The 25,386-nt window shown below is 54.2% G+C and overlaps 1 protein-coding gene across 4 annotated transcripts in view; it reads left to right on the forward strand.

Moving 5' to 3' along the window:
• The window catches only part of Ntrk3 (neurotrophic tyrosine kinase, receptor, type 3), a 228,257-nt gene that overhangs the window by 73,652 nt on the left and 129,219 nt on the right, over positions 1-25,386 (forward strand). For 3 of the 4 annotated variants that reach the window (XM_013011981.1, XM_013011983.1, XM_013011980.1), the window contains exons 9-11: positions 512-535; positions 1,051-1,115; positions 1,771-1,873. In XM_013011981.1, the coding sequence (XP_012867435.1) occupies positions 512-535; positions 1,051-1,115; positions 1,771-1,873 (192 nt within the window). The remainder of the gene's footprint in view (positions 1-511; positions 536-1,050; positions 1,116-1,770; positions 1,874-25,386) is intronic. The other variant, XM_013011982.1, reaches the window with a different exon arrangement.

Below are 25,386 nucleotides of genomic sequence, written 5' to 3' on the forward strand. Positions count from 1 at the left end.
TCATCACCGATGACTAGTTAAGGACTAGCTTTATTTTCCAAGGCTATCTGGGTCCAGAGACCAAAGCTCAAAGAGCACCCATCCCTCGGTAGGAGGGGCAGGGTCTGTGGGGCGACCAGGGAACCACGGGAGCCACCTGGGCCTGTCTAAGCGCAGCCACCTCGTCCCGTGGCCCAGCACCTCCACGGCTCTGATCACGAAGCAGGGAGGGGGCACCGGCTGGTCTGGGAACTAGGATTTAACTTCCGGTCTCAGCTCCTGGATGGACCGCCTCCTTTCTCTCTGGTTTTGTCCCTGTCCGGAGGGCGACCCCCTCCCTCCCCCAGAGGCAGCGACTGCCCCATGGGAAGAAGGGTGCAGGTGTGAGGCTGTGGGACAGGGCTTGGGGACTGGGAGAGTGGGAGAGGCCGTCAGGGGGGGCTGACGTAGCGGGTCTCATCTGTTTTTGTTTTTTTTTAAATGACATTTGTTAATAATTACCTCTTTGTCTTTTCTTTCTTCTTTTTTTCAGAGAGCACAGACATCTTTGATTTCGGTAAGTCCCGCTTCGTTCTGAGAGTTTCCATTAACGACCAAATCCAGACCCCACTCTCCCCTCTCCACATCATCCTCACCTACAGGATGACTGAGGGTCTCTGAAGGAAATGGGGGAAAGGGACAGTCCCGTCTGGGGCCTACTTTTCCCTGGGTCATTGCCCCGGGCCTCAGTTTCTCCCAGGGAGTTTTCTGAGATCCACCTGGTGGATCTGGCCGTGGCGAGGGTGGGGGTCTTTGTGATCTGGCGGGCCCCTACTGAGGATCCCACTTGTTCGGATAAAGCTGGGGGGGGTCTGAAAAACTCACTAAGGTTTCTCACCTGTGTTTCAAGTCCTGTATCCTGGCCAGAACCCTCGTCGGGTAGAGTTAGGAGCTGGCCGGGTGGATGAAGGGCCCTGGCGTCGAGGGGAGGGGCCGGGCAGAGACTCTGGGCGACTCTCCTGTGCCCCAGTCAGCTATGTAATCTTCTGTGTGTGTGTGTGTGTGTGTGTGTGTGGTGTGTTTGCTTTTCAGACTCTGAAGTGAGCCCCACGCCCCCCATCACTGTGACCCACAAGCCAGAGGAAGACACTTTTGGGGTGAGTCCCTTGTTTGGTGAGGAGGAACACCCCGGTACCGAGTGGGTGAGGGAGGGGAGAATGATCTCCTGGGAGGAGACCTTCCTCATTTGACGGGTGCAGCTCTCCGGGTATGTGGAAGCCTCCAAGGACGAGTTGGAATTAGCCGGTCCGTTAACTGCCCCTGGCCTTCTGCGCAGGTCTGGGCAGCTCAGGCCTTCCTGGGCGGGTTTTCTGAGCCCTGATCTCTGCGAGATGGATTTTCTCTGGGAAGGCAAGCAAAAGAGTCGTCACTAGCTCCTCCTGGAGAGGAATAACAGGGCACGAGGGTACAGAACCTGCTGGATAATTAAAATAACAGAAGTTCCTCTAGATTTGCTTGTGTGTCTCTACAATAGCCTGTAGGTGAAAGGAACATTGAATCATGGAACTTTTCTCTAATCAAGTTGGGTTAATTTTCCGTTTTTTAATTAAAAACAAAGATAGAAGCTGTCTCTGAGTCTCAGAAATGCCTTCTTCTAAGGCTCTTATTCAGTGGTGAGGTTCTGGGTGTGAGGCGGGACTCTGGTCATTTCCATCCTCAGGCTGGGATGGATTCCCTGCGGGCAGGCGGGGCACTTCGAAGACCCTGGGATTCCGGTGGCTGGTCCTGACTGTCTGTGTTTGGCCCTCACAGGTGTCCATTGCGGTCGGACTGGCTGCTTTTGCCTGCGTCCTGCTGGTGGTTCTCTTCATCATGATCAACAAGTATGGCCGACGGTCCAAATTTGGAATGAAGGGTAAGGTGGTGGGAGAGGGCTCTCGAGGAGTCTCTGGGGGGAGCAACACAGGGCTCTCCTCTGGTCCAAAGATGCTGTTGTCATTTCCTGGTGTCCTCTGAGAGAGACTCGGGGCCTGGGGCTGATGTGGTCTGGGAGGAAAGCCTTGTCTGTACCCTCGATCTTGGGAGTGAAGGACGGAAGGCCGCGCCGGGGTCTGTGGGAATCCAGCCACAGGCCGTGCGGTTTGCCCATGCGTGCCGACAGAGCCGCTGCTCAGAGGGGCTGCTGTGCTGGGGACAGTTTTGGGACGGAGGTTGGGCTCCGGGGCAGATGAAGACGACGCGGTGTTGGGAGTCTGGCTGGGAAGGAACCACCCGGCCTGACACGGACTGGTAGACACCGGCGCCAAAAACCCGCCGGCGCCAGGGCAGTTCCTTCCGCCCGACACAGAGTTCCGGAGCCGATGCCAAGAGCAACACCAGGTCTCTCCCTCCGTTGGCCAGCTGCCACCCCACGCATGGAGCGCGCAGCCCCGTGAAAGGCAGGGTGGGAGTGGCGGGAGGTGGCACCCTGCCAAGGCTGGGGCCAGGGGCCGGGCATGAGTGGGGCTAACATGGCGCATTAGCATCCACCTGTCCCGTCACGGGGTGGATGGAACCCAGCCGCTCAGAGGAGACTGGGTGCCAGTTCCAAAGGAGAAACGTTAGGTTTTTCCATCAGTGCTCACAGCTGGGGTTTCCGTGTGTGTGTGTGTGTGTGTGTGTGTGTGTGTGTGTGTGGCTGAGGGTCAGGCAGGGGTGGGTGGGGAGGAGTGGATAAAGGTCCCTGTGAGATGCAGGTCGGTGTTCACTGCTGACACTGTGGGTTGGAGCAAGATGAGCTTGTATGGCTGCAGTGGGGGTCACGACCTTGGGACTCAGGGACTGAAGGAATGTCCAGTAGTGACACCCACGTGCGAACGCTGATGTGTTTGTCCACGGTGAGGGTTGAAGGTGGGTTCATGGGAGACTAGTATATTCATTTTATGATACGCTCAAAAGATTACATGCCTCCCTTAAATGTCGAGAACGCTGATATCTAAGAAGACACCGAAGGACAGAAGGGCAGACTTCTCTGGTTTTCCAGGAGTCTTCTTCTTCTGTAACTCTGCTTTTGTTGTTGTTGTTGTTGTTGGTCATGCGGCCTGAACTCGGGGCCTGGGCGCTGTCCCTGAGCATTCTTGCTCAAGGCTAGTGCTCTACCACTTTGAGCCACAGCACCACTTCTGGTTTTCTGGTATTTCACTTTGGACTTTCCTTCCCGGGCTGGCTTTGAACCCTGATCCTCAGATCTCAGTCTCCTAAGTAGTTAGGATGACAGACGTGAGCCAGCGGCGGCCAGCTATGTAACTCTGCTTTTGATGAACTGAAATGACGGCAGTTCCAAGCCAGGTTTTCTCGAACCAGCTAAGACATTTCGTCCAAGAGAAACACACACACAGGAAATTAAAAGAGGGGATGGAGTTTGATGACTTAACACCAAATAAGACTAGAAACATCTTGACTTGTGGCCTGTTATCTGCCAGCGCTGACCATGTGTTAAACAGGGCCGTGCAGGTTCATATGAGATGGGCTGAGTGGATCAGTGCCTTCTACCTCGGGTAATCCTTGGGCTCTTGGCTTTGAGGACTGGCACTCACGTGTGTAATGCTATTCTTTTCTACCTGGGAAGGAGCTTCCTTAGCTCTTCCCCCTTCCATGTGAGAACACAATCAGGCCATGAAGGGAAGGGAAGGCTTGTTCTTCCCTGACGGAGGCCTGGGGGCAGCTGGGGCGGGGCAGCGTCTTTGGCAGTGTTAGGGGGAGAGCAGATTTTTCCCATTAATTGTCATCCTGTTTCTGGAACAGCCTGTCCCCGAGTCGGCTGCATCAGGCTGGTACCTCCCGTCAGCTGTCCTCAGCTTCTCCTGGCCCCTGCTCTCCTCTCCCTCTCCTTTGGCCCTGGTTGAACTAGGAGAAACATTTCTACACAGGTAGCCCCAGCGAAAGCAAGCCTTGTTCTTGAGAGTCGGGTCACTTAAAGAACGTAGGCTAGGGTTTGGGGCAAGGCGAGGCTGTTTAGAATTACGCACGCTGCTCTCTGATCTCTATCAAGCCCGATGGTGTTTAGGACTAATTTTAGGAGACATGAGTAAAATGCCCAGATGCCAGATACAACCTTGGCATTTCCCTGCTTTGAGCACTTTGGCCCAGAAAACAGAGTGAAAAGATATGGGGACCAGAAGACCTGCGGGGAACCCCATCTCTTCATATCCACTCCCTTCTCAGCTGACTTGTGTGAACCATGGGTGCCTTAGCATCTTGCGGCTGTGGCCAGACACCCAAGCAAATGAACTTGATAGGGGAGGAAGAGTTTAATTTCATCCATGGCTTTAGAGTTCTCAATTCATGGTCACTCGGCCTCCTCCCCCCTTTTACCCCACCCCTCTGCATATCTATCATGGTGGATGGCTTGGCGGTGGAGATCTGTTCACCTCAAGGTAGCCTGGAAGCAAAGCATTGAGTCAGGAAGTGACCAAGATGGCCATATCCCTTCAAGGGAGCCACGCCAATAACTTCCTCCCCCTGGGCCCCACCCACTGAGGTCACCACCTTGCACTAGTACCAGGGACTGGGACCCAGGCCTGTGGTGTTTCGGGCCTCTGGGGGGGGGTGGGAGAGGTACACTGAGGAGCTGAAGCTTACCGTGGGCATACGAGAGGGCTCTTTGGGCATCCTCTTTTCTGGACGTGAAAGTCTTTATTGCCCTGCCGCAAAAGATTGTCTCTTTCTTTAAGTCTCTAGCACACGGTGAGCGTGCCTTTATTACACGCTAATGCGGTGCTTGCCAACGTCCTTCTGCACCCTGGGAGGATGCAGGGCAATGGTCTGCTCATTCGGACACGGATCCTGGGTGTGGAGACGAGGAAGCGGAGGCCCGGAGGCTGAAGGGCAGAGCACCCAGACTCTGCTTCCCCAGCCACTCCTGTCTGCAGAGAGCCGGGGAAGGGCTGCGAGACGCAGCCAGACCATGAAGGACGTAGCTCAGTTGTTTCAAGACCCGGTGTAGTTATCCCCGAATGCTGTCCCCCTCCAAGACAGCACCTGGTCACCCTGGGCTGTACTTGGCCAACAAGAAAAGTGGGCATTGATGAAGGGGTCACCCTTTTGCTTCCAGCTATGGTAGAGCAGAAGGAAGGTGGAATGATGGGGGGCCGGGAGTCAGAACTGTGGCTTGGGCTTCCAGTAATGTCTTAGCGACCTCAAGCCCACACTGTTTCCTTTTTCATCCTCTCGGATGGATGGATGGATGGATGGACGGATGGATGGATGGATGGACGGATGGACGCACACAGGAGCCTCCGCCGGCCCTGAGGAAGAGCACTCAGCCTTGTAGAACGGTTCCATTGCCAGTTTGCTTTAGTCAATAGGTACTTACGGTGGTTGCCTTTTTGATTCTGATTGGGGGTTCACAAGCAGAGATGAAACTGGGCGCAGGAATGGGGCTTGGTGATCTGGAATACATCCATTCTTCCGTGGTGTGTGTGCGTGCATGCGTGTTCTTTCCCACTTCTCCTTCTCCTCCATGCTGGTGCGTCCAGGGAGGAGGGCATTGTGGCCCCCCCACTTGGGGCTCCTGGCATGGGACTCGGGGTGTCCGACGACCCTTGGAACCTCGTTCTGAGCGCGGCTTCTGGTTTGTTTCCCATCCTGTCCTCTCAATGTGCTCTCTGAACAGACCTCCTCGGCTTCGACCTCCCCGCCTCCACGCCCTTTAAGCACTCCCAGTATTAGACCTCATCTAAATTAAAAAGGCAAAAAACAAACTGGAGACGGGAGCCTTCCCTGCCCGGCGGTCAGGCTGCAGACACAGCGTCGCCCGGTGTTCTCATAGGGCACCCTGGAGGGTGGAGGGCGGCGTGTGGGTCTCCCTGGGGGAGGGGGTGCTCCTACCGCTTCATCCTTGGGGGGGGGCTGGCAGGTGTGCAGCGAGCCTTCGCAAAGTCCTCGCAGGTCGCTTATCCATTCTGTCCCCGAGGGCCCTCTCCTTCCGCTCTGGGCTGCAGCAAGTCCAGTGTCCTCCGGCACCGGTGCGTCCAGTGGATCTGGAGCGTGAGATGATGTTTTCCTCTGTGACTACCTGCTAGCTTGCTCTTCTTGGCAGGCCGAGGCTGGCCAGGGGGCTCTACAGCCAAAGCGACTGTGTCTGGGATTCAGTCACTGCTGGCATCGGGACACTGCTCAGTAATCCTCATCATTGTGACCAGCGCTCAGGGTTAATGTCCCTCCGCACGGCACGGTACGGGCCCTGGCCTGTGCACCTGCTCCCCCTGTGACACGCAGGAGGCCATGTGCCTTTCACCTAACAGAGAAGAAGCTTGGGGACAGGGCTCAGGCCCCGAGTTCAAGACCCAGTACTGACAAAACACAACAAGAAAAAAAAACCCCAAACCCAGAGACGAATGACACATGTTTTCTCTCCTATGTGGAAGTTGGATCTAAACGATAAATAAATATGTAAACATCTACAGGCCCATATTGCATGTTCACACGAACACAATAACATGCGGGTGGTACGTGCAGGGAAGGGTTCCGGTGGTGTAACCCCTCTGAACCACGAACTTACAGTTTGACAAAAAGGAGACCCAGCAGGCGGGAGCCTGTGGTGTGGAGGAAGAGGAGGGGTAGCGGGGTTGAGGGGAGGGGGAATGAATGGAGAGACTGCAGTCATCATCTTTGAGGAGTGGAGTTGGGAGAGATGAGGACAATGACCAACGGGGTGACATGGGTCCAAGGGCGCGTCGCACCCATCATCTGGCAGGTTGGACTGACACCCCTGTGTATGACGGCTTCAAACATGAGACGGGCTTCCTTCTACCAGGCTGCCGTCCTGGCGCTCGGGGGCCCAGGCCGGAGGATTGTGAGTTTGAAACCAGCCCTGGCTGCAGAGTGAGCCCTTGTCTCCCCCACATCGGAAGTGGGGGTTGACAAACTTCCTCCCTCGATCCAGCCAGCCTGATGTTCTGGTACCAAGATGGAGAACCAGGAGGGCATCTGGGCGGCCTGGCCTTTCTCCTGCTGCGTGCCCAGGCAGGCTTCACCCCTGCGGGCCAGGCTGCAGGCCCCGCTGCTCTCTCCACAGTGCCTCCATCTCTCCGTGCATCTGTTCTCATGGGCCTCCGGAGCGGACGTTTGCCACGTGTCCAGCGCAGGCGTGTGACCTGTGGGCCTTGGCTAATGAGACGCCGTCACGTCGCTGCAGCACCCGGGCTGTGGGTGTGCAGCCTAGTCTCCCATGAACTCTGCAGAGTGCTCCAGGAAGTCCAGGGAACCGTCCCCAGACACCACAGGCAGCAAAGCGGAGCAATCGGAACCCATGGGAGTCAGGAGATACACTTTTGGCCTGGGGAGAAGAGGGAGAGGAGAACACTTTTGGAAAAACAACCATCGACAGGGCCGGCTGCCTGCCTACTGTGCACGCTGGGCTGGGGCGCTGGTGCCCGGGTCCAGCTGTGTGTCTGCCGCCTGCCCAGGGCTTTGAGGGGGAAGGAGGAGCCTCCGATCCATCTGTCCTTGACTCCAGCTTAGAGTCCAGGGGCCGGCCATGCTGCTTTCCTGCCTGCCTCCTTACTCTTGTCCTTGTATTAACTCTTCTGCCAGGAGCCAGGGAGGCATTCGCTGGGCTTCCTCCCGGGCAGGACCGATTACCCAATTTGCGGGGCACGGTACAAAATGTTCAGAAAGCATTCGAGTCTCACGCAGCTAGAGCAGAACATTAATCTCAAGTGGAGAGCTGTTCCGAGGGCAGAGTCAGGGCACCAACTGTGAGGCCCGCTCTGCTCCCAGAATGCAGAATCCTGCATGGCTATGGGGCCTCGCGCTGCAGCTCTTTCTGGAATAGTTGGAGGAGAAGCTGGAGTTCGGGCTAAAGGCAACATCAGCTGATTAAAAAAAAATGCTGACGGGCGCCTGTGGCTCACGCCTGTCATCCTAGCTACTCAGGAGGCTGAGAGCTGAGGATCGAGGTTCAAAGCCAGCCCCGGCAGGAAAGTCTGTGAGACTCTTATTTCCAATAATCCACCAGAAAAACCGGAAGTGGTGCTGTGGCTCAAGTGGTAGAGCGCTCACCTTGAGCTGAAGTGCTGAGGGACAGCGCCCAGGCCCAGAGTTCAAGCCCCACGACCTACAAACAACAAAACAAAACAAAAGAAGCTCAATGTTGTAAGGGTTGGGAACGAGAGGGAGTGAACATTCATTAAATACCTCCTGTGTACAAGATGTCTCATAATAAACACGGGTGGTATGAATTCATCATTGATGATTACCTTGTACTTCAAAGGCGAGAAAGCCAAGCTGCTCAGAGCGATTACTTTGCTCAAAAGTCATGAACCTGGCAAGTACCCCAAACAGGTTCCGAAGGAGTTCACCCCAGACCAGTGGTTCCCATCCATGGCTGCGCAGGTCAGACCCTGGGTGGAGTGATGTGAACCCCAGAAGCTAGGCTGCACCCCAGATTATTTAAATCAGGCTTAGGTGTTCTTCTTTTAAACTCTCTGGGTGGTTTCAGGGCAAGGATCACTGGCTGCTTTCCTCAGGTGGTTTTGCACACTTCCTGTGTCAGACCTGGGGGGGCATGAGGGCCAGTTACCTCTCCAGGGGGCTGAGGTGCCCCCTAGGGGTGAGCAACTACCATCCTCTACTTTTCCTCCCTTCCTTCCTTCCTTCCTTCCTTCCTTCCTTCCTTCCTTCCTTCCTTCCTCCCTCCCTCCCTCCCTCCCTCCCTCCCTCCCTTCCTTCCTTCCTGCCTTCCTTCCTTCTTTCTTTCTTTCTTTTCTTTCCTTTCCTTTTCTTTTTCTGGTCCAGGGCCTTCAACTTTGGGCCTGGGCCTGAGCTTTTTGTTGCTCAAGGTGAACACTCTACCACTTGAGCCCACATCCCTCCTTCTGGCTTTTTGTGGTTAATTTGGGATAGCATCTCATGGACGTCTCTGCCCAGGCTGCAGGTCTCAGCCTCCCAAGTAGCACTGGAGGAGGACAGGCACGACCCACCGACTGGCACCTGGCTAGTTTGTGTTTGTTTTTGAATGTGTGGATTGGGGAAGCCATTTAAAAGTGGCCTTGGCAATTTGTATTGAATGTATAAGAGCAAGAAAGCCCGTGTCCTGGCGTCTTCACTTCTGAGAACTGAAAGCTCAGGGAACAGTCACAAATGGCTGTCCATATTTGTGTGCCAGGATGTTTACCTCGCTACGAGTACCAGAGTCAACTTGATAAATTAAGGATCACTTAGCTAGCTAATAGTGGAAGGCTCAGTACATTATGTTCCCAGCCTATGTGCAATGGATTGCAGGCCTCCAAAAAAGAAGAAGAAGAAAAAAAAGGATTTTCAGAAGTAGATTTTAAATATTTCCTGAAGGACGTACATGCAGACGAAAAGAAAGCCTAATAATGTAAGAGGAAACACATTAAAAATAAATCTGAGTGTCTGCATGCTTTGCTGCCACTGGGGTAAACTAACCATGATTCTGAGTTCCTACGCATCTTCCCAGAGATAGTGAGTGTTCTTTTTGCTTCTGCACAAAGGAGGGCTTGTGTTTGCCTCCTCCTGTGCCACGGTCTCTTTGCTAACAATCTGTCTTTGAGATGATTTTTGTATCGGTTGCTGGAGATCCTGTGTGTTCTATTTTTACAGTTGCATACCAAGGATGTTGCTGTAGAGTAATATTTATTGACATGTGAAAATGTTTACAGTATATTTCCAAGTGAGAGAACACTGTGAGCAGACTCTCTCATCCCATTTGGTGATGGCTGTTATAAAATAAAAGAAAATATTTTTATACCTAGACCTGGAAGGGGGCGGGGGAGAAAAACAACACAGGGATGGAAAAGAATTCTAGGTCAGAATGTATTTATATCCACATGGGGGATTATGGATGTTTTCTTTGTTTGCTTTTGGCAGTATTGGAGGTTGAACTCACGGCCTCACACTCGCAGAGCAGATACTCTACCACTTGAGCCACACCGCCCGAATGCTAATGTTATTTCATCCATATGTGTGTATGTGTGTGTGTGCACACGCACACGTGTGTTTTGTTGACCAAGTTTTCTGCATTGAGTCTTTTTGTTGCTGTTGTTGTTGTTGGTCGTGGTTGTGTGGCTTGAACTCTGGGCCTGGGCACTGTCCCTCAGCTCTTCAGCTCAAGGCTAGCACTCTACCACGTGAGCCACAGCGCCACTTCTGCCTTTTTCTGCTTATGTGGCGCTGAGGAATCGAACCCAGGGCCTCATGCATGTAAGGCCAGCACTGTACCATTTAGCCATCTTCCCAGCCCCTGCATTGAGTCTTAAAATGGAAACAAAGACAGACTGAACCCTGTCAGACAGTGTAGTGTCTGGTGCTGACCAGACCTTGCTTGCTTAGTGGGTCCAGAGTTCGAGTCCCACCTCTAGCTCCTCTCTGCTGTAATGGGACCACCATAGCTCGGGTGTCACTTTGAACTGCTGACTGCCATGGACAAGGTGTCTTCAAGCAGCTGCTGGCTTCAGAGTCGCCCGCGGCTGGGCCCGAGGGCTGATCACAATGCAGGTTTCCTGGTTGCCTCTGCTGAACCTCGAATCTTGGAGGCTAGGCATTCAGAACGAGGTGCTTTGGTGCACTCGGGGACCTGGCAGACATCATCCCAGTTACTCAGGAGGCTGAGATATGAGGATCTCAGTTCAAAACCAGCCCGGGAAGGAAAGTTCATGCATGAGACTCTTACCGCCAACGAACCACCAGAAAACTGTAAGTGGTGCTGTGGCCCAAAGTGGCATAGCGCTCGCCTTGAGCTGAAGAGCTGAGGGGGCAGCGCCTGGGCCCTGCGTCCCAAGCCCCACAACCAACAAAAAGAAATCATCATCAGAGGATGGCAGGGGGCGGGGAACCCCCCTCAGCTCCTTTCATCGGAAGAAGCAGGCTGTGGTAGAAAGAGCCCCCGTGAGCGGGGTGCTTATTCTCTGCTCTGCACGGTAGCTCTTCTGTGTCACATCACCAAGGACGATTGGAAGGGAAGTGGGTAATCATCCCCGAGCCGGGGCTTGTGGGACCAGCCGCAGTGCTGGCTGCGCCTCGTGCACCACAGGCAGTTGAAATGCCACAGTCCAGTTTTTCTCTGGCCTTCCGGAAGCGATGATTTCTAAATCTGTTTCCCGGGCCTTAGGTGTCCACGCGCCGCTCAAATCCCCACGCTCAGGGAGGCCAGCCAGCCGTGCACTTGCTGGTGGCACAGGGGCCCAGGCCGATCTCAGGGCTGCCGCGTGCTGCAGGCGGGGCTTGGGCCCAGATGGAGGCCCGAAGTCACTTTCTTGAAGGACAGGGGAGTGCCGTTGTCATAGAAACAGCTCTGGGTCGGCCGCAGGGCCGTTGGTAGGTCCTGAGCCGCCTGCGGTCTCGTGCTGTGGACGGCGCTGGCCCTGCCCCGATGACCATGCATGCACCTTTCTGGGAGGGCCGCGGTCAGCTCACAGTCCAGGGGGAGGGAGGGGCAGGGCGGATGGCGGCGGCGGCCTCGGGGGAGGGTGGAAAGCAGCCTTTGGAGGACTGGGCTTCAACTTCCTTCCTGCCTTTCTCCCATGCCAGCCTGTCCCAGCCTCCTACCCCTCCCCGGTCAAGGGCAGGCAGCGGTCTCCCCTGGGCCAGATTCGGCCTCAGAGGCCGCGCCTTCTGCTTAGGGCCTTTGCCAGGTAGCAAGACGGTCACTGTGATTTTGTTCCAAATCATCAATGGCTCACATTTTACAGAGAGCCCGATGGGCCTTGGGGTGTTGGTTCATTGCGTAACATCCCGAAGGCTTGGAGGGACATAAAACACAGCCAGGAAACCAGTACCTCGAACAGCACGCTGTGTCAGTATCACCACACCCCCACGACCAGGGAGGCCCACAGCCATCTTCTGAAGTTAGTATCTTCATCCTGCTTCTTTTTCTTTGAATAACTTCTATGTTTCCAGATAGGCAATTGGTTGGACTTGCTCCTAAGTCTTTTACCAATGGCTGTGATATCTCTGTCTCCATAGTTGTGGTGTAAATTACTTGGGCTCTGTGATTCGAAACTAGTCCTGTACTAAGCTCCTGGTGAGTTTTCCTGGCAGGAGGTGGGGGGGGGGCTGGTGGGGGGGGTGAGGGCTTGACTATGTAGCTTTCCACCCAGACACTGAAGATGGGGTTTGGTACTAGCAGCTGGGAACTCCCTTAACAGGGAAGCCCTGCCAAACAAGACTACCTTGCTGAGGTTTTGTCCCCCCACCCCTGTGCCATGGATTCCCAGTCCCCTGGGGCTCAGCGCGTGCGGGTGGGGTCTCTGATGGCCGCTGGCCCCTCCCGGAAGGCTGGCTGTCGGCAGGCAGCTGTCTCTGCTCACCGGGGGCTCTCCTCTGTGTCTCTTTCCCTCCCTTTTCTCCACCCACCACCCGGTGAAGGACGTGGCTTCTCGCTCCACACCACTGGGATCTCTTCCCCAGAACAAACTCTGCCATGGCTCATTAAAGCTTAGCGCCAGATGGCTCTGGGGGTCAAATCCCAATTTTGCCATTTGGGAGCCGTGCCATGGGACGTCAGGTGACCAATTAACCCTCCGCGCCGCCGTGTCCTCAGCAGACGAACGAGGGGGCTAATCTTGCACGTGCAGAGTGGACGAGAATTAAATGAAACTGCATACATAAAGCAATTAACTCTGCCTCTGCTCATGTAGTAATCACTCAATTAATGGGGCAGGAGAGAAGTAATGCAATTTTTGTTCCATTTAGAAAAGCTTTGAGGAATCCACGGGTTCCCGTGATGGCTGGGCTCATGGCTGTGGTCCTACATGAGAATCGTCTAGAGATCCTTTAGCCGCTGAGGTCCGAGTCTCAGCAGATGGGATCCAGGCTCCAGAAGCTGTCCCGTCGGTATCAGCGGTGGCCAAGGCCTCCAGCCTGGTTTGTGGCCTCTCCTGCCTCTTGGTGGGCCAGCCCGAGCCCCTCGGAATGGATGGGTGAGGAGGGACAGGGTGAGAAGGCTCCCCGCCAGCGGCTCTCCACGCCGTGTCTGGCACTGTCTTCACCGCGAACCTGTGATGTGAGGCGCGCTGTCCTCGCTTCTAACATGTGTGCGACAATGACGCACTTGCTCCCTGTCAGGCAACAACAAGAAGGGGAGGAGCCAGAGGGGGAGGTGGGCTGGGGGCACGTTCCCCCAGGGACGTGGCCGCCCGCCGCCATTGCCACCACCCTCGGGGCAGGGCTGACTGCCGCACCTGTCCACCTGCAAGGTTTAATGACCCAGCCCGCTTCCCACTCGCCGGAGCCCTTGCCAGCCATCTGACACCTGCTCCGCCGTTCTCGGTCATGCTGTTTGCTTAATGGAGAGGTTTAACGACCTCCCAAAGCCTCCCCGGTAGACGGGGGAGAGCATTTTCTGACTAGAAATGGGAGCATTGTTTTGTTTATGGCTATCAATTTCCATTCTGTTAGGTTAGGATGGGATGAGGTGGGTACCAAGAGGGGGAAATGCTTTCTTGCCTGACTCCGGGAGGGGGTGGTGGGCACCGGCGTGTTCTCTATCTGGGAGCTTCTAGAAGCTTAGTACGCATGTGCAGTGCTCAGGAATCTTGATGAAAGGCAAATTCTCACTTGATAGGTCTGGGGTAGGGCCTGAGATTCTGCAGAGAACGTGTGTGTGCGTATGTGTGTGCGCGTGTGTGTGTGCATGTGAGTGTGTGTGTGCACGCGTGTGAGTGTGTGTGTGTGTGTACCATTGCCTCTGCAGGGAACATAGGAGTGAATGTGCATATGTGTTCACCTGCATGTTTGCATTCATGTATACCTGCATGTGTGTGAGCGCTTGTGTGTGTGTGTGTGTGTGTGTGTGTGTGTGTGTGTGTACCATTACCTCTGCAGTGTTTGCAAGCAGTGGAAGGTCTCAAGATGGCGGATCCACATCCTGTGTTAGTCCTAGGAAAGCTCACGTCTTCGTTATTTTAAAAAACACGTATTTTGTATTTTGATTTTTTTTTTCCAGCCATAGGGCTTGAATTCTGGGCCTGGGCGCTGTCCCTCAGCTCTTCAGCTCAAGGCTAGCACTCTACCACTTGAGCCACAGGGCCACTTGTAGCTTTTTCTGTTTTTGTGGTACTGAAGAATTGAACCCAGGGCTAGGCAAGCACTCTACCACTAAACCACATTCTCAGCCACACACACACACACACACACACACACACACACATGTATATGTATATATGTGTATATATATATAGTATTTTATAGATCTGTTTTCTATACATGCCAGTATAGATACATCCAGAAATTACTGAATGGAAGCCATTGGTCATCCTTTGATTTACACATCACCACTGGAAGGACAGTGTGTGTAACGGTAGCCAGGTTAACGTGTCCACCTACACACATGCGGTCCGGGGAAACTGTACCTCAGGATCTTCCATTCTGCGCATATTTCGTGCAAATACTTAAATGAAAATGGTCTTGAGAAATCCAGTTCCTTGACCTGTTTTCTCTCTCTCTAATACTCCTTAAGTTTCCATGTCTGCCATTCCGTAGGCCCGTGTCTGTGCTGTCATTACTCTGCAAAAGCTCGCTTTTCCTGCTTGCTCTCTTCTATTCATGTTGCTTGGGTATTACACCATTGCACTTGGCTTTGTCCTGAAGTTTAATCCGTCTTCTCCGAGGCTCCGTGGCACCGAGGCCAAGCCTGGGTTCATAATGTGTAAGTGAAGGCAAGAAGGCCTTGGCGATCTCTGTCCGGCTCCCTCCCCGTGTGTGTTCAGCCTGGCTTTGTTCACAAAGCACCAGGTGTGGAATTCTTGGCAGAAGCGCAGCTAACCTTGTTCCACTGGCAGAACTCACAGCCACCACGGCGACAAGCAATTACAGATCGCCCACTGTGGGGGCACTGCAGGGGCCGAGGGACGCGGCTCTTTGTGAACAGAAGCCATCGGGGCAGCCGGGGTAGGCCCAGCCGAACATGGGCCATCTTGACCAGGGAGTCCTTGGATTTCTCCACAGGCAGAGCGACAACAAATGGGAGTGGCGGGAAGCAGCTGCTGCGGGCCTGAGCCCTGGGCAAGCCTGGGATTGTCATCTTCAGCCTTGACCGTTTGTGACTTTGGATGAATGCCTGAGTCAGCTCCTTGTTACTGTAACAGATGCCTGAGAGAATCTACTGAGAGGAAAGGTTTACTTTGGCTTGGAGTGGTAGAGGTTCCAGCCTGTGCTCAGTTGGCCCCATTTCTTCGGGCCGATGGCACCGTGTGTCAGGAGCGTGCAGAGCACAGAGATTCTCACGGCATGGCTAGCGAGAGACCGAAAGAGGGAGGATCCCACAATGCCCTTTGAAGTCCCACCTCTAAGGACCGCCATACCTCTTATTAAGCTTTGCCTATGCATTTGTTATTTATTTTTTTGTCTTGGCTGGTCCTGAGGCTTGAACTCAGGGCCTGGGTGGCTGTCCCTGAGATTCTTTTGCTCAAGGCCAGTGCTCTGCCACTTGAGCCACCGCACCACTTCCGGCTGTTTTATGAGCTTTTCCTGCCTGGGCTGCCTTCTGACCCTGGTCTTCAGATCTCATCCTGTTCGTAAACTGGGCCTCGAAGTAGAAGCAGGCTATCTGGCTTGGTTAGAGAGACTTTGGAGGCTGATAGTTCAGAGTTTTGGGTCTCCTCCTGGCTCTGGGACGGCCAAACGGTGTGGCCCGGGCCGCTCTCCTGTCTTCTCTGAGTCTCGTGACAGAACCAGGCACCTGTTGGGTGATCTCACGGTCAAAGTCTCTTCCACGCGCAGGACGCTACTGTGTCTCCCACGGGAGCTGGCGAACGTTGGCCAGATGGTCAATACTCCGGAAATGTCTACCCATAATGAGAACATTCCAGCAGGGACCACTGACCTGGCCACCACTGCCCTAAGGTGATACAATGTGCAGCGGATTCCTGCATTGAGCAGCTTGGGGTGGAGCTGGAGGCACCATGGAGGAGTAACTGCCGTGCATCTCCTCCTATTGGTGTAATGGGGTGGAATTACTTATGACATCTGAATAATCACAACCCCCTCTTGGAGAGGGCCAGGACTGGAAGTTTCAGGGCCTGCCGCCCAGTCAGAGGAGAGCTGGCAGAGTTCCACTGGGCTAAGAGGTAGTTGACTGGGAGAAGTGGGCACCAAGTGCTCTGACTTCTAAAGCGCAAAGCTCTTCCCAGTGAGCCTGTGGGTTCCCTCCTGTTCCTTGCTACCCCATCAGAACGGGTGAAACGTCTCTCGATGTCCTCCCATTGTTCCTGCAAGCACCGTTTCCGTGAGCACAGCCGAACAGAGCTGACCAGGGGAAGACACAAGGTACCGTGGGAGGGCCGGTGTCTGGCTGCAGGGTGCCCTGAGAGAGGGCAGACTGCCAGGGTTGCGGGCAGGGATGCACACGCACATGCACAGACAGCACGGTGTACGGCCACTGATGGCTGGGAAGTGACACCTGTGTGGGATTGTCCAGGGCGACTCACAGGAAGTCAGCCCCCAGGGCTGGTGACAGAGAGTGAAGCCAGCAGCTGCAGCCTTCCTCCCCGGGAACAAGTGTGGCAAGAAAGCCCACACTGCAAGACCCATGCGGTCAGATGTGAGGATGCCATCCCAGACCAAGCCACAAGGCAAAAGCAAGATCGTTCGGAGGGAACGCATGTCTTCATTGGAAACTGCGGAAGGAATTTTGAAAGCATGTTGAAAAGTAGCTTTCATTTTTAAAACTGCAACCTGTCCTGTTTGTCTGAGCTGGAAAGAATCTCATGCATGCAAAAAAAAAAATAGTCACCATCCTTCAGTGTTCAAGTGTCACACTGTCACATTGTCATCTGTCTATCTCCATCCATCCATTTACCTACCTGTCATCTGTCTTTCTGTCATCTACCTGTCTACCTGTCATCCATCTATCATCTATCTGTGCATCTGTCTGTCCATCCATCCATCCATCTATCCTCTTCCCCTCTCTCTCCATCCATCCTTCTATCTGCAGTGTTTCTTCTCTGAGAAATCTCAGAGTTTACTCCTGAAAGCCTTCAGTTGATTAGATGAGGCTCATTCTCATTATCTAGTGAATGATCTTTATTTACAGTCAACTGATTGTAGATATCAACCACAATACCCTAGATGAAAATTTGGTTAAATAAACAGATACAAACTTGACTAACAAGTGAATCGATACAAGAGTCTAACCTTGAACCTCAGTATTTCTCATCCACGAATACTCAGTGTACTAATAACGGAATAGGCTGGGCGCAGTGTATATTACTTCTAGCTGTGATTGGCTTCAGTTTAACCAATAGAAGACATGAGGCGCATGCATCTCAGGAACCATAAGACTTGGCACCAGCTGGGCCTGTGGGTAGTCTTTTGAGCAGAGCGCCTTCCGATTTGGTGTAGGCGGGCCTAGACAGGCCTCTCCATCTGATTGGAAAGTAGCTATCGGTGGACTCTTCTCAGAGAGCAGTTGGGGGATGTCTCATTTTCTGAGAACATTTAAACCAGTTTTTTTTCCTTTGGTTCTCTTGTAGAAAGAAGGATGCCTCAGATTCCCTAGGAGCGGCTAGACTGGAATGAAGCATCTTTATTTAGATTTCTTGCTTAATCCCCGAGCTTTGTTTGTGGAGATGGGGTTTCACTAACTTTTCTCTTAGGCTGGTCTTGAGCCACAGCCCTCTCAATCTCTGCCTCCTGGGTAGAAGATAGCTGAGGTATTTTCCCTGGGTAAAAAGGAATTTAAACGGGCATCAACATAACCCCAGCAATCAAGACTAAGAAAAGCACTGGGGTTTTGCATTCGTTCTGATTTTGTAGGGTTATCAGGCAGTGCCTCTCCATACCTACTTGCCCTCCTTGGATTTTGTACCTGAGGTGAATACCTGTCCATCTTGCCGCGTCTCTCCCGGGCTCCATTCCTCCTGGTTTCATTGCTTCTTTTAATTTTGTTTGTTTCTCGTTAACATTGTTCCTCTCTGCCACTAGGCAGATGTGGATTTATTCCTTGTGGGTTAATGTCCTTTTTTTTTTTTTTTACATCTGCTAGATTCTTTTTTTTTTTTTTTTTTGCCAGTTATGGGGCCTGAACTCTGGGCCTGGGCGCTGTCCCTCACTCTTCAGCTCAAGGCTAGCACTCTACCACTTGAGCCACAGCACCACTTCTGGCTTTTTCTGCTTATGTGGTACTGAGGAATCGAACCCAGGGCCTCATGCATGCGAGGCAAGCACGCTACCACTGAGCTACCTTCCTAGCCCCTGCTAGATTCTTAATAAAGTAGTTCATGTATTCTCTGGGCCTCCCAATACCTCACCCATGTCTGTCCAGTCCTGGAAGCTTCTGCTCAGTGCACTATAATCCCTCCTCTTCCTCTTGCCGGAGGTGGGGGTGGGGAGGAAGCTGCATTGGGGGGAAATGTGTGTGTGTGTGTGTGTGTGTGCGTTCTTTCTTTTTTTCTCAAGATCGCTCCCACGGTCCTCTGTTCAAAGCCTGCTGTAAGAGCTGCCGTGGGAACCTCCGTGTCTTCGGGGAGGAGCAAGGGTACCTCCTCTCCTGTGTCCCGAGCTTTGGATTTCGGAAGGACTTTGAATCCTGCCTCCCCCTCATGGGTGGCCTTGCTGAGCTCTCTGCCTTCCAGAACTCCAGGTTCCAGGAGGACGGGGGAAGCTCACCCCACGCAATGCGGTGGGGGCAGACCTGCAGTGGGACTGGAGGGCCCATAGTAACTTGATGTCAAACATCTTAAGAGCCCACGGGCAGTGTGGAAAGTATCCTGGCCAGGCCCCGCCTTCTGGTCCGGCCGGCCCACTGGGGTGGGTTACGCCCAGGTTGCTATGGTTACAATGCCCGCTCTGTGGGCAAACCCTCTGGGCCCCTCACCTGAGATGGATGTACCTGGGGCCGACTCCACACGGGCTTTCCTTTCCCCTCTCCTCCCTTGCTCCTCTCTCCTCTTTTCCTCCACCCCCTCTCCTCCCTGCAGACAGAATTTGGCTTTGTCTCTTTGTCACTAGTATAGACTTCGTGATCCAAATGGACCCGCAGAACACTGCAACATCCCATTGAGATCCTCTGCCCATCGAGGGGGAAAAAGATTTGGGCTGGCGCCAAGGTAAAAGGGAGGCGGGCAGAGTCCCTGAACTCCACACGCCAAAATGAGAACAAAAACCCAATCAGATCCCGACCTCTGGATCCTATCATTGCTACCTGCTGAGCAAAAGAGGGTATTTTGCAGCTGTGATTAAATTATGGGAGGTAATCCTGGAGGATCGGAGAGGATCCTAAACACAGCCACTCCTCCCTTGTAAGACAGGCCAAGGGCGATTTGACTGCATGTGAGGGTGGAGGAGAGATGGGAAGGAGGCTGAGAACGGCAGCTAGGGATGCCGGCCTGCATGGGAAAGAGGGCGGACGGGGCCCCCAGCGCCTCAGGAGACTTTGACTGTAGGCCAGCAATGCTGGCTTCTGACTTCCTGGCTCCAGACATGAAAGAATAAGTTCCCGTGACCCAGGGTGCTGAGCGTGTGTGGTGGCAGCCACAGGAAGCAGACTCGGCTTGCTCCCGTGCACCTCCTTCTTCGGCTCTGGGATCAACGCCCTGACTTCCCCGTGGACCTCAGGCGTGGGGTGAGCCTCTGTCTGCCGGACACATGGTTGTTTTGTAATTGATGACCGCGTCGACTCAGGACGGTCAGGACCTGATCTCTGTGGCCGCGTGCTGGTCCCTTGGTGACAGTGCCAGTGGGGGAGGGGGTGTGGTCGGATTCCAGCACAGAGCTGGACCAGTGGCGTGTCGGGTCAGAGTTAGCGGTCCTGGCATCACCGCACCTGGATGAGGTGGGAGGGGGCCTTCGAGACGAAGTTTTCATTTCCCTCGCCTCCCTGAGATGTAGGAGCCTCCAGGAGATGGGCGGCAGTGATCTGTGACCACTATTAAAATGCCACTCTTGCAGGAGATTTACGTCTTTTCATCAATTAAGGTCAGATTCACAGTGATTTCGCTATGTTGCATTCTGATCTGTTTTCTCGAGGAAGAGAAAAGGGTGGCGTTTTACTCAGCACAAGAACTGGGGGATTGTTCATGATTCTGGAGACATCCGTGGGGCAGGTGACTCCCAGGGAGACAGAAAGAGCCCCCCAAAGCCCTAACCAAAGACTGCACCCACCTGCCTTCTCCAGTCCACAGATAAGAGTCAGATGAGGGTGATCTCCTCAATCTGGTGCCCACGGCAGACATTACTAATTGATCACAGCATCACAGCAGGGCCAGAGGGAGTGTGCATTAGCATAGGGAGAGATGAACCAACCTAGCAGACAGTTAAAAATGCCTGACCTGCTAGATGGTGATAAATGCCAAGGGAAAGATAGAATTGAAAAGGAAGACCCTGCACTGGGGGCAAAGCTGCATTCTTAATTTCATTCATTTTAATTTGTTTATTGTTATTGTAAAGGTGATAAACAGAGAGGTAACAGTTACGTACGTCAGGCAAAACAGTGCGTTTCTTTTTGGACCACGTCACCCCTTCCCTCATACTCTCCCAGTTTTCCCCTCCTGTCCATCCCCACTCACAAGTTGTCAAGTCCATTTTCTATGTAGGAGGACCTCACACTGGGGCAAATCCGCAGAGCCTGCGGTAGGCCTGACTCAGAGAAGGGACAGGAGCTCTTGGCTCCACAGGGGTCTGGCTAGGCTATGAGCCACTGGAGCAGCACGGAGCAGGAAGATCTTGGGCTCTATGGTGCAGCTTGTGCGTTGCACACGAGTCAGGAGTGCAGGCTAGCAGTTGGGGTCAAGAGGCAGAGTCCGCCGGGCTCTGGTGACTCACACCTGCCATCCTAGTGACTCAGGAGGCTGAGATCTGAGGATCATGGTTCAAAGCCAGCCCAGGGAAGTAAAGTCTGCAGGACTCTTTTTTTTTTTTTTTTTGGAGTCCGGTCGTGGGGCCTGAACTCTGGGCCTGGGTGCTGTCCCTCAGCTCTTCAGCTCAAGGCTAGCGCTCTACCACTTGAGCCACAGCGCCACTTCCGGCTTTTTTCTTTTTGCTTATGTGGTGCTGAGGAATCGAACCCAGGGCCTCAGGCATGCAAGGCAAGCGCTCTACCACTGAGCCACCTTCCCAGCCCATGCAGGACTCTTATCTCTAGTGAACCACCAGAAAACCAGAAGTGGAGATGTGGCTCAACGTGGTAGAGCACCAGCCTTGGGCAAAAAGAGCTCAGAGACACCACCCAGGCCCTGAGTTCAAGCTCTATCACTGACTGACCAGAAAAAAAAAAAAGAGGCGGTGTCCACTGGAGTTGAGCATCATTCTTGAATTAAACTCAACCCAGGTCCCCTGAGGCTGTTGGTGACCTAGCTAGTGTTTGCACAGCATCTTTCCCTCTTCCTATCAACCTATCGAAAACATTTTCCCCTCAAGCCTTTCAACAGTCTTGGGCCACAAGCTTCTTAATGGTTGAACAGCATTACCTCATCCAGATATTCTTCAGTTGTGATTCATCTCCCATGCTAGACTGAAGTTGTTCCCTGTTTTCCAAACACACCAGTGGACGTCCTTGGATATAAACCTCCGGTTATTTCCCTCGGCTAGATTGCTGGAAATGGGGTGGCCGGGTTAAAAGGCCCTTGGCTTATTCAATAACAGAATGGAGAGGCTCGGGAAAGCTGGCTGAATGTCTGGCCTGCAGCGTTGCAGTCAGGGTGTGGTAAGGTGGGATTTGAACTCACGCGTTTTGGTCCCAGACTCCCTTTGCCCTCGTCAGGCTGTATCAAAGACAGCTTAGATGCCACTCAGCCCACGGGGAGGGGCTCCAGTGGTTCCCCTGGCTCTGGTGGCTTTGACCAGCTTTCTTTCTTTTGGCAGTACTGGGGTTTGAACTCAGGGCCTCGTGATGGCCCCCGTTGCTTGCTTGGCTGGTGGTCGGCTGCCGCTTGAACCATGCCTCCAACCTAGCTTTTATGCTGGGTAGTTTGGAGAAGAGTCCAGTGGATTTTCTTGCTGGGGCTCTGGGATTAGAAGCGTGAGCCACACAGCATCGATCACTGTTTCTGGTCTTACTCCATAATTACTTTCAGGGTGTGTGTGAGTGTTCTCAGTACCATCAGACTGGTTGATAGCCTTACTCTGGGAGGCCGGGCCGGGGTCAAGTGCCTGCCTTCCTCCTGGGACACCGCAAGTCCCAGGCCGGGCCGACGCACGCCGCCTGGCATCATTACAGCAGCAATAAGTAATAGGTGGTATCGTCACTCTGTTTCCAGCTTTGGAGTCCTTAGTTTGTGCTAGACGGACTCTGACTTCACACACGCGTGCACTTCCGGCTCCCTGGGGTGCTGCGAATGCCACATTATCCTCCCCCACACTTGGCTCATGTCTGGAGGATTTGCATGTGTACGTGTGTGTGCGGGGGTGCCCACTTACCATCCTGGAAACCACCCCGCGACCTCCTCCCTGGCCACGTGGCCGACTCCTGCCGGGTCTGCTTAGGGATGGATAGCCAAAATGGCCCACGGCAGATTCCAGAGTGAGCCTGGCGGGAGGCTCGGCCGGCGACAGAGCCGCCTGCCCTCAATGCCCGGGGCTGAGCCGTTTTCCCCCCACAGCCACCCCAGGAGGAAGACGCCAGGGGTCTTCTGCCTCCTCCTGGAGCTGCTGTGAAAGGCTAGCGTCCACCCCCGGCGCCCAGAACCTTTGTACCATCTCCATCACCCACGGGGACCCATCACCCTGCCAGGCCCCGTGAGGCTGGGCGCCCCCCACCCTGCCCCCGGCTAGGACATCAGCTTCTGATTTGGTCCGCATGGGACATCCGCTTACAGAGCTTCAAGACGCACGGATGTGGGGGTCCCCTCCTCCCCCACCCCGAAGTGGAGTACGGCCTGCCCTTGAGAATTTCTCACAAAAGATTCCCACAGCATTCTGAGCATGCAGCCGGTTTGGGGCCGAGAGTCCAGCCCAGCACTGTCCACTGGGAATCTAGCAAGAACGATGCATGCAGATGGCAAGTTTTCCAGTAGCCGTGTTTTAAAACAATGAAAAGAAACGGAGGACACTGATTACCTATTTTACTGAAGCCGGTGCATGCGAAGGCCTGTCCCTCTCATACGTTAACACGTTTGAAAACTCAGTGAGGCACTTCAGACCCTTGTCTGCCTGTCTTGTCTGTGGGATCCAGTGTGGGTTTGTTTCCTTGTGACCGTGGCATGTCTCAGCGTGGACAGCTGGCTTTTCAGAGGCTCCGTGGTCACAAGTCACTGGGAGCTACTGGATGTGGACAGGCCAGGCCTGGCCTAGAATAAGGGCTCATAAAGATCTCTGGGAGGAGAGGGTTTGAGCTCAGAGGTCTCTCACTTGTTCAGTGAGCTTGTTCGCCTGGTGCTCTACCCCGGAGCCACGCCTCTGGGCCTGCTTTTTTTTTTGATGGTTGTTTTGGAGATGGTCTCTGGACAGAGTTTCCTGCCTGGGGGGGCTTCGGATCCTCCTCCTCTGTCTGTCGGCTCCCTGAGGAGCAGGAATTTGGGCACCAGACAACGCTCTTGTCAACCTGCTTCACACACTGGGGCGCCCCACCCCATGCCCCCTGCACCCGTCTGATTGTCTGTCTGCACATAGCTCGGGCTCCACCAGCTCCATTTACCCATCGCACAACCTCTGAGCTTTCTGAAGGCCCCCTATGCTCATTAGTCATTCCAGCCCTGCAGAGGGGCCCAGTTCTCATTCAGTCAATGAAAAAAAGACTTAACAGCACAGTTGGGAAGATTGGACAGCCATAGGGACATGTCTCAAGGGACAAGATCGGCCCAGCCTCAGGTAAAGGCGCTGCGGGCCCACATGCTCCCTGCCTCCCGCTTTCTGTTTTTCTTTTTCTTCTGGTCAGTCGTGGGGCTTGAACTCAAGGCCTCGGGGCTGTCCCTGCGCTCTTTGGCTCAAGGCTAGCGCTCTCCCACTTTGAGCCACTGCCGGTTTTTGAGTGGTTAGTTGGCAGTAAGAGTCTCACGGGGACTTTTCTGCCCCGGCTGGCTGTGAACCATGATCTTCAGGTCTCAGCCTCCTGAGTAGCTGGGATGACAGGCGTGAGCCGCCGGCTCTCCCGGCTCTGCAATCTGCTTCCTGAAGTTGTCACCACAGTCTCAGTCAGCTGTGGCCACGTACCACTTGGTAACGACGCTCGTCCTTCCCCTCCACCCCCGTCCAGTTGCTTCCGACAAGTGTTGTATTTTTTGTTCCAGGAGTTGGCTGTGGGTTGGCTGGATTTGGTGTGCAGAGGCCATGGTTAGGCCCTGTCCCGCCCCAGGACCCCCCAGGGCGTGATCTTCACGTGTGGGGGTCGTGGATACCACACACTGCTGTCTCCACTGATCACCCCGGACGCCGGGACGGGGTGGGGGTGTGAATGCCTGCCCAGTGATCACCCATCCCGTTGTGCGTGTCCCTGGTCACGTGTGTCCAGCCTCCAAAGCCATGAGTTCCCTTCCAAGAGGAGACACCACTGAGGGTGGAGAAGCAGGCAGGAGGCCGTGTCAGCCATGGCGGCCTGGCTTCGGCCATCTCTGACACTGGCTTGCGCTCTCCACCTCTTCTGCCCCCCCCCCCCAAGAACTGCTGAACATAAGCACTGTCTGCACGCGCTCCCTGCGCTCCTCGAGGAGGCCAGTCCTAGCAATGCAGGTTGTGCGGCCGTGTGTGCACTCACACCGGACCATACCCATGCCGAGGTTTGGTTATCCTCATGCTGCGCAGGTGGAGTGTCCAGCCGTGTGCAGTTTGTACACCCGCCCGCAGGGAGAAATAGGTGGATGGACGGCCGTGGATGCCACACCTTAGTGGGGCTGGGTCGGAGCTGGCTCTCCCACCTCTCTGGTTTGGATCTTTCCCCGACCCACCACTAGGCCGGAGCCCACGACTGAACTCAGACCAGAGGGCCTGGGGTGGTTTCCAGAGGACCCCGCCCGCCGCGGTGGGGTGTGTGAAGAGGGAGCAGAACGCAGCTCCCGGCCTCAGTCCTCCCCATCACGTTGCCGAGCGCCCCAGGTCTCTGAGGAGCCTGGCCCTGGCTGTGAACAGTGCTCTTTCTCCGGGCTTCTCCCGGCTGCCTGTAGGACCTCCATCCCAGCTCGGGGGGAGCGTACGGGGAGCAAAGGACACAGCCTGTTAGGAGGGGAGAGAAGAAGCCTTGAACCCGGTTTGAACCTCTAAGGGTTCAACTTCCTTTTTTCTTGGCACCGTATGATTTCCTGTTTCAAAGGAGGGAAAAAAAAAAAACCACCCCAACAAGTCAGGGTTTTAAGCTTTTTGAAAAAAAAAAAAAAGGCAACTTGGACACGAAACAGCTCTTACAAAACAACATGTTGATGAGTTAAGTATAAATGAATCAGAGACATATGGATTAAATTTCCCTTGCAGCCCGCAGGGGCTTCGGAATTAGGGGAAGAGTGTTTGTCAAAGTTGTCTGTCTGTCTCTGCCAGGGGCTGGGGTGGACCTGGAGGCTGTGG

The sequence above is a fragment of the Dipodomys ordii genome, unplaced genomic scaffold, assembly GCF_000151885.1.
Source record: "Dipodomys ordii isolate 6190 unplaced genomic scaffold, Dord_2.0 Scaffold15, whole genome shotgun sequence".
Lineage (NCBI taxonomy): Eukaryota > Metazoa > Chordata > Mammalia > Rodentia > Heteromyidae > Dipodomys > Dipodomys ordii.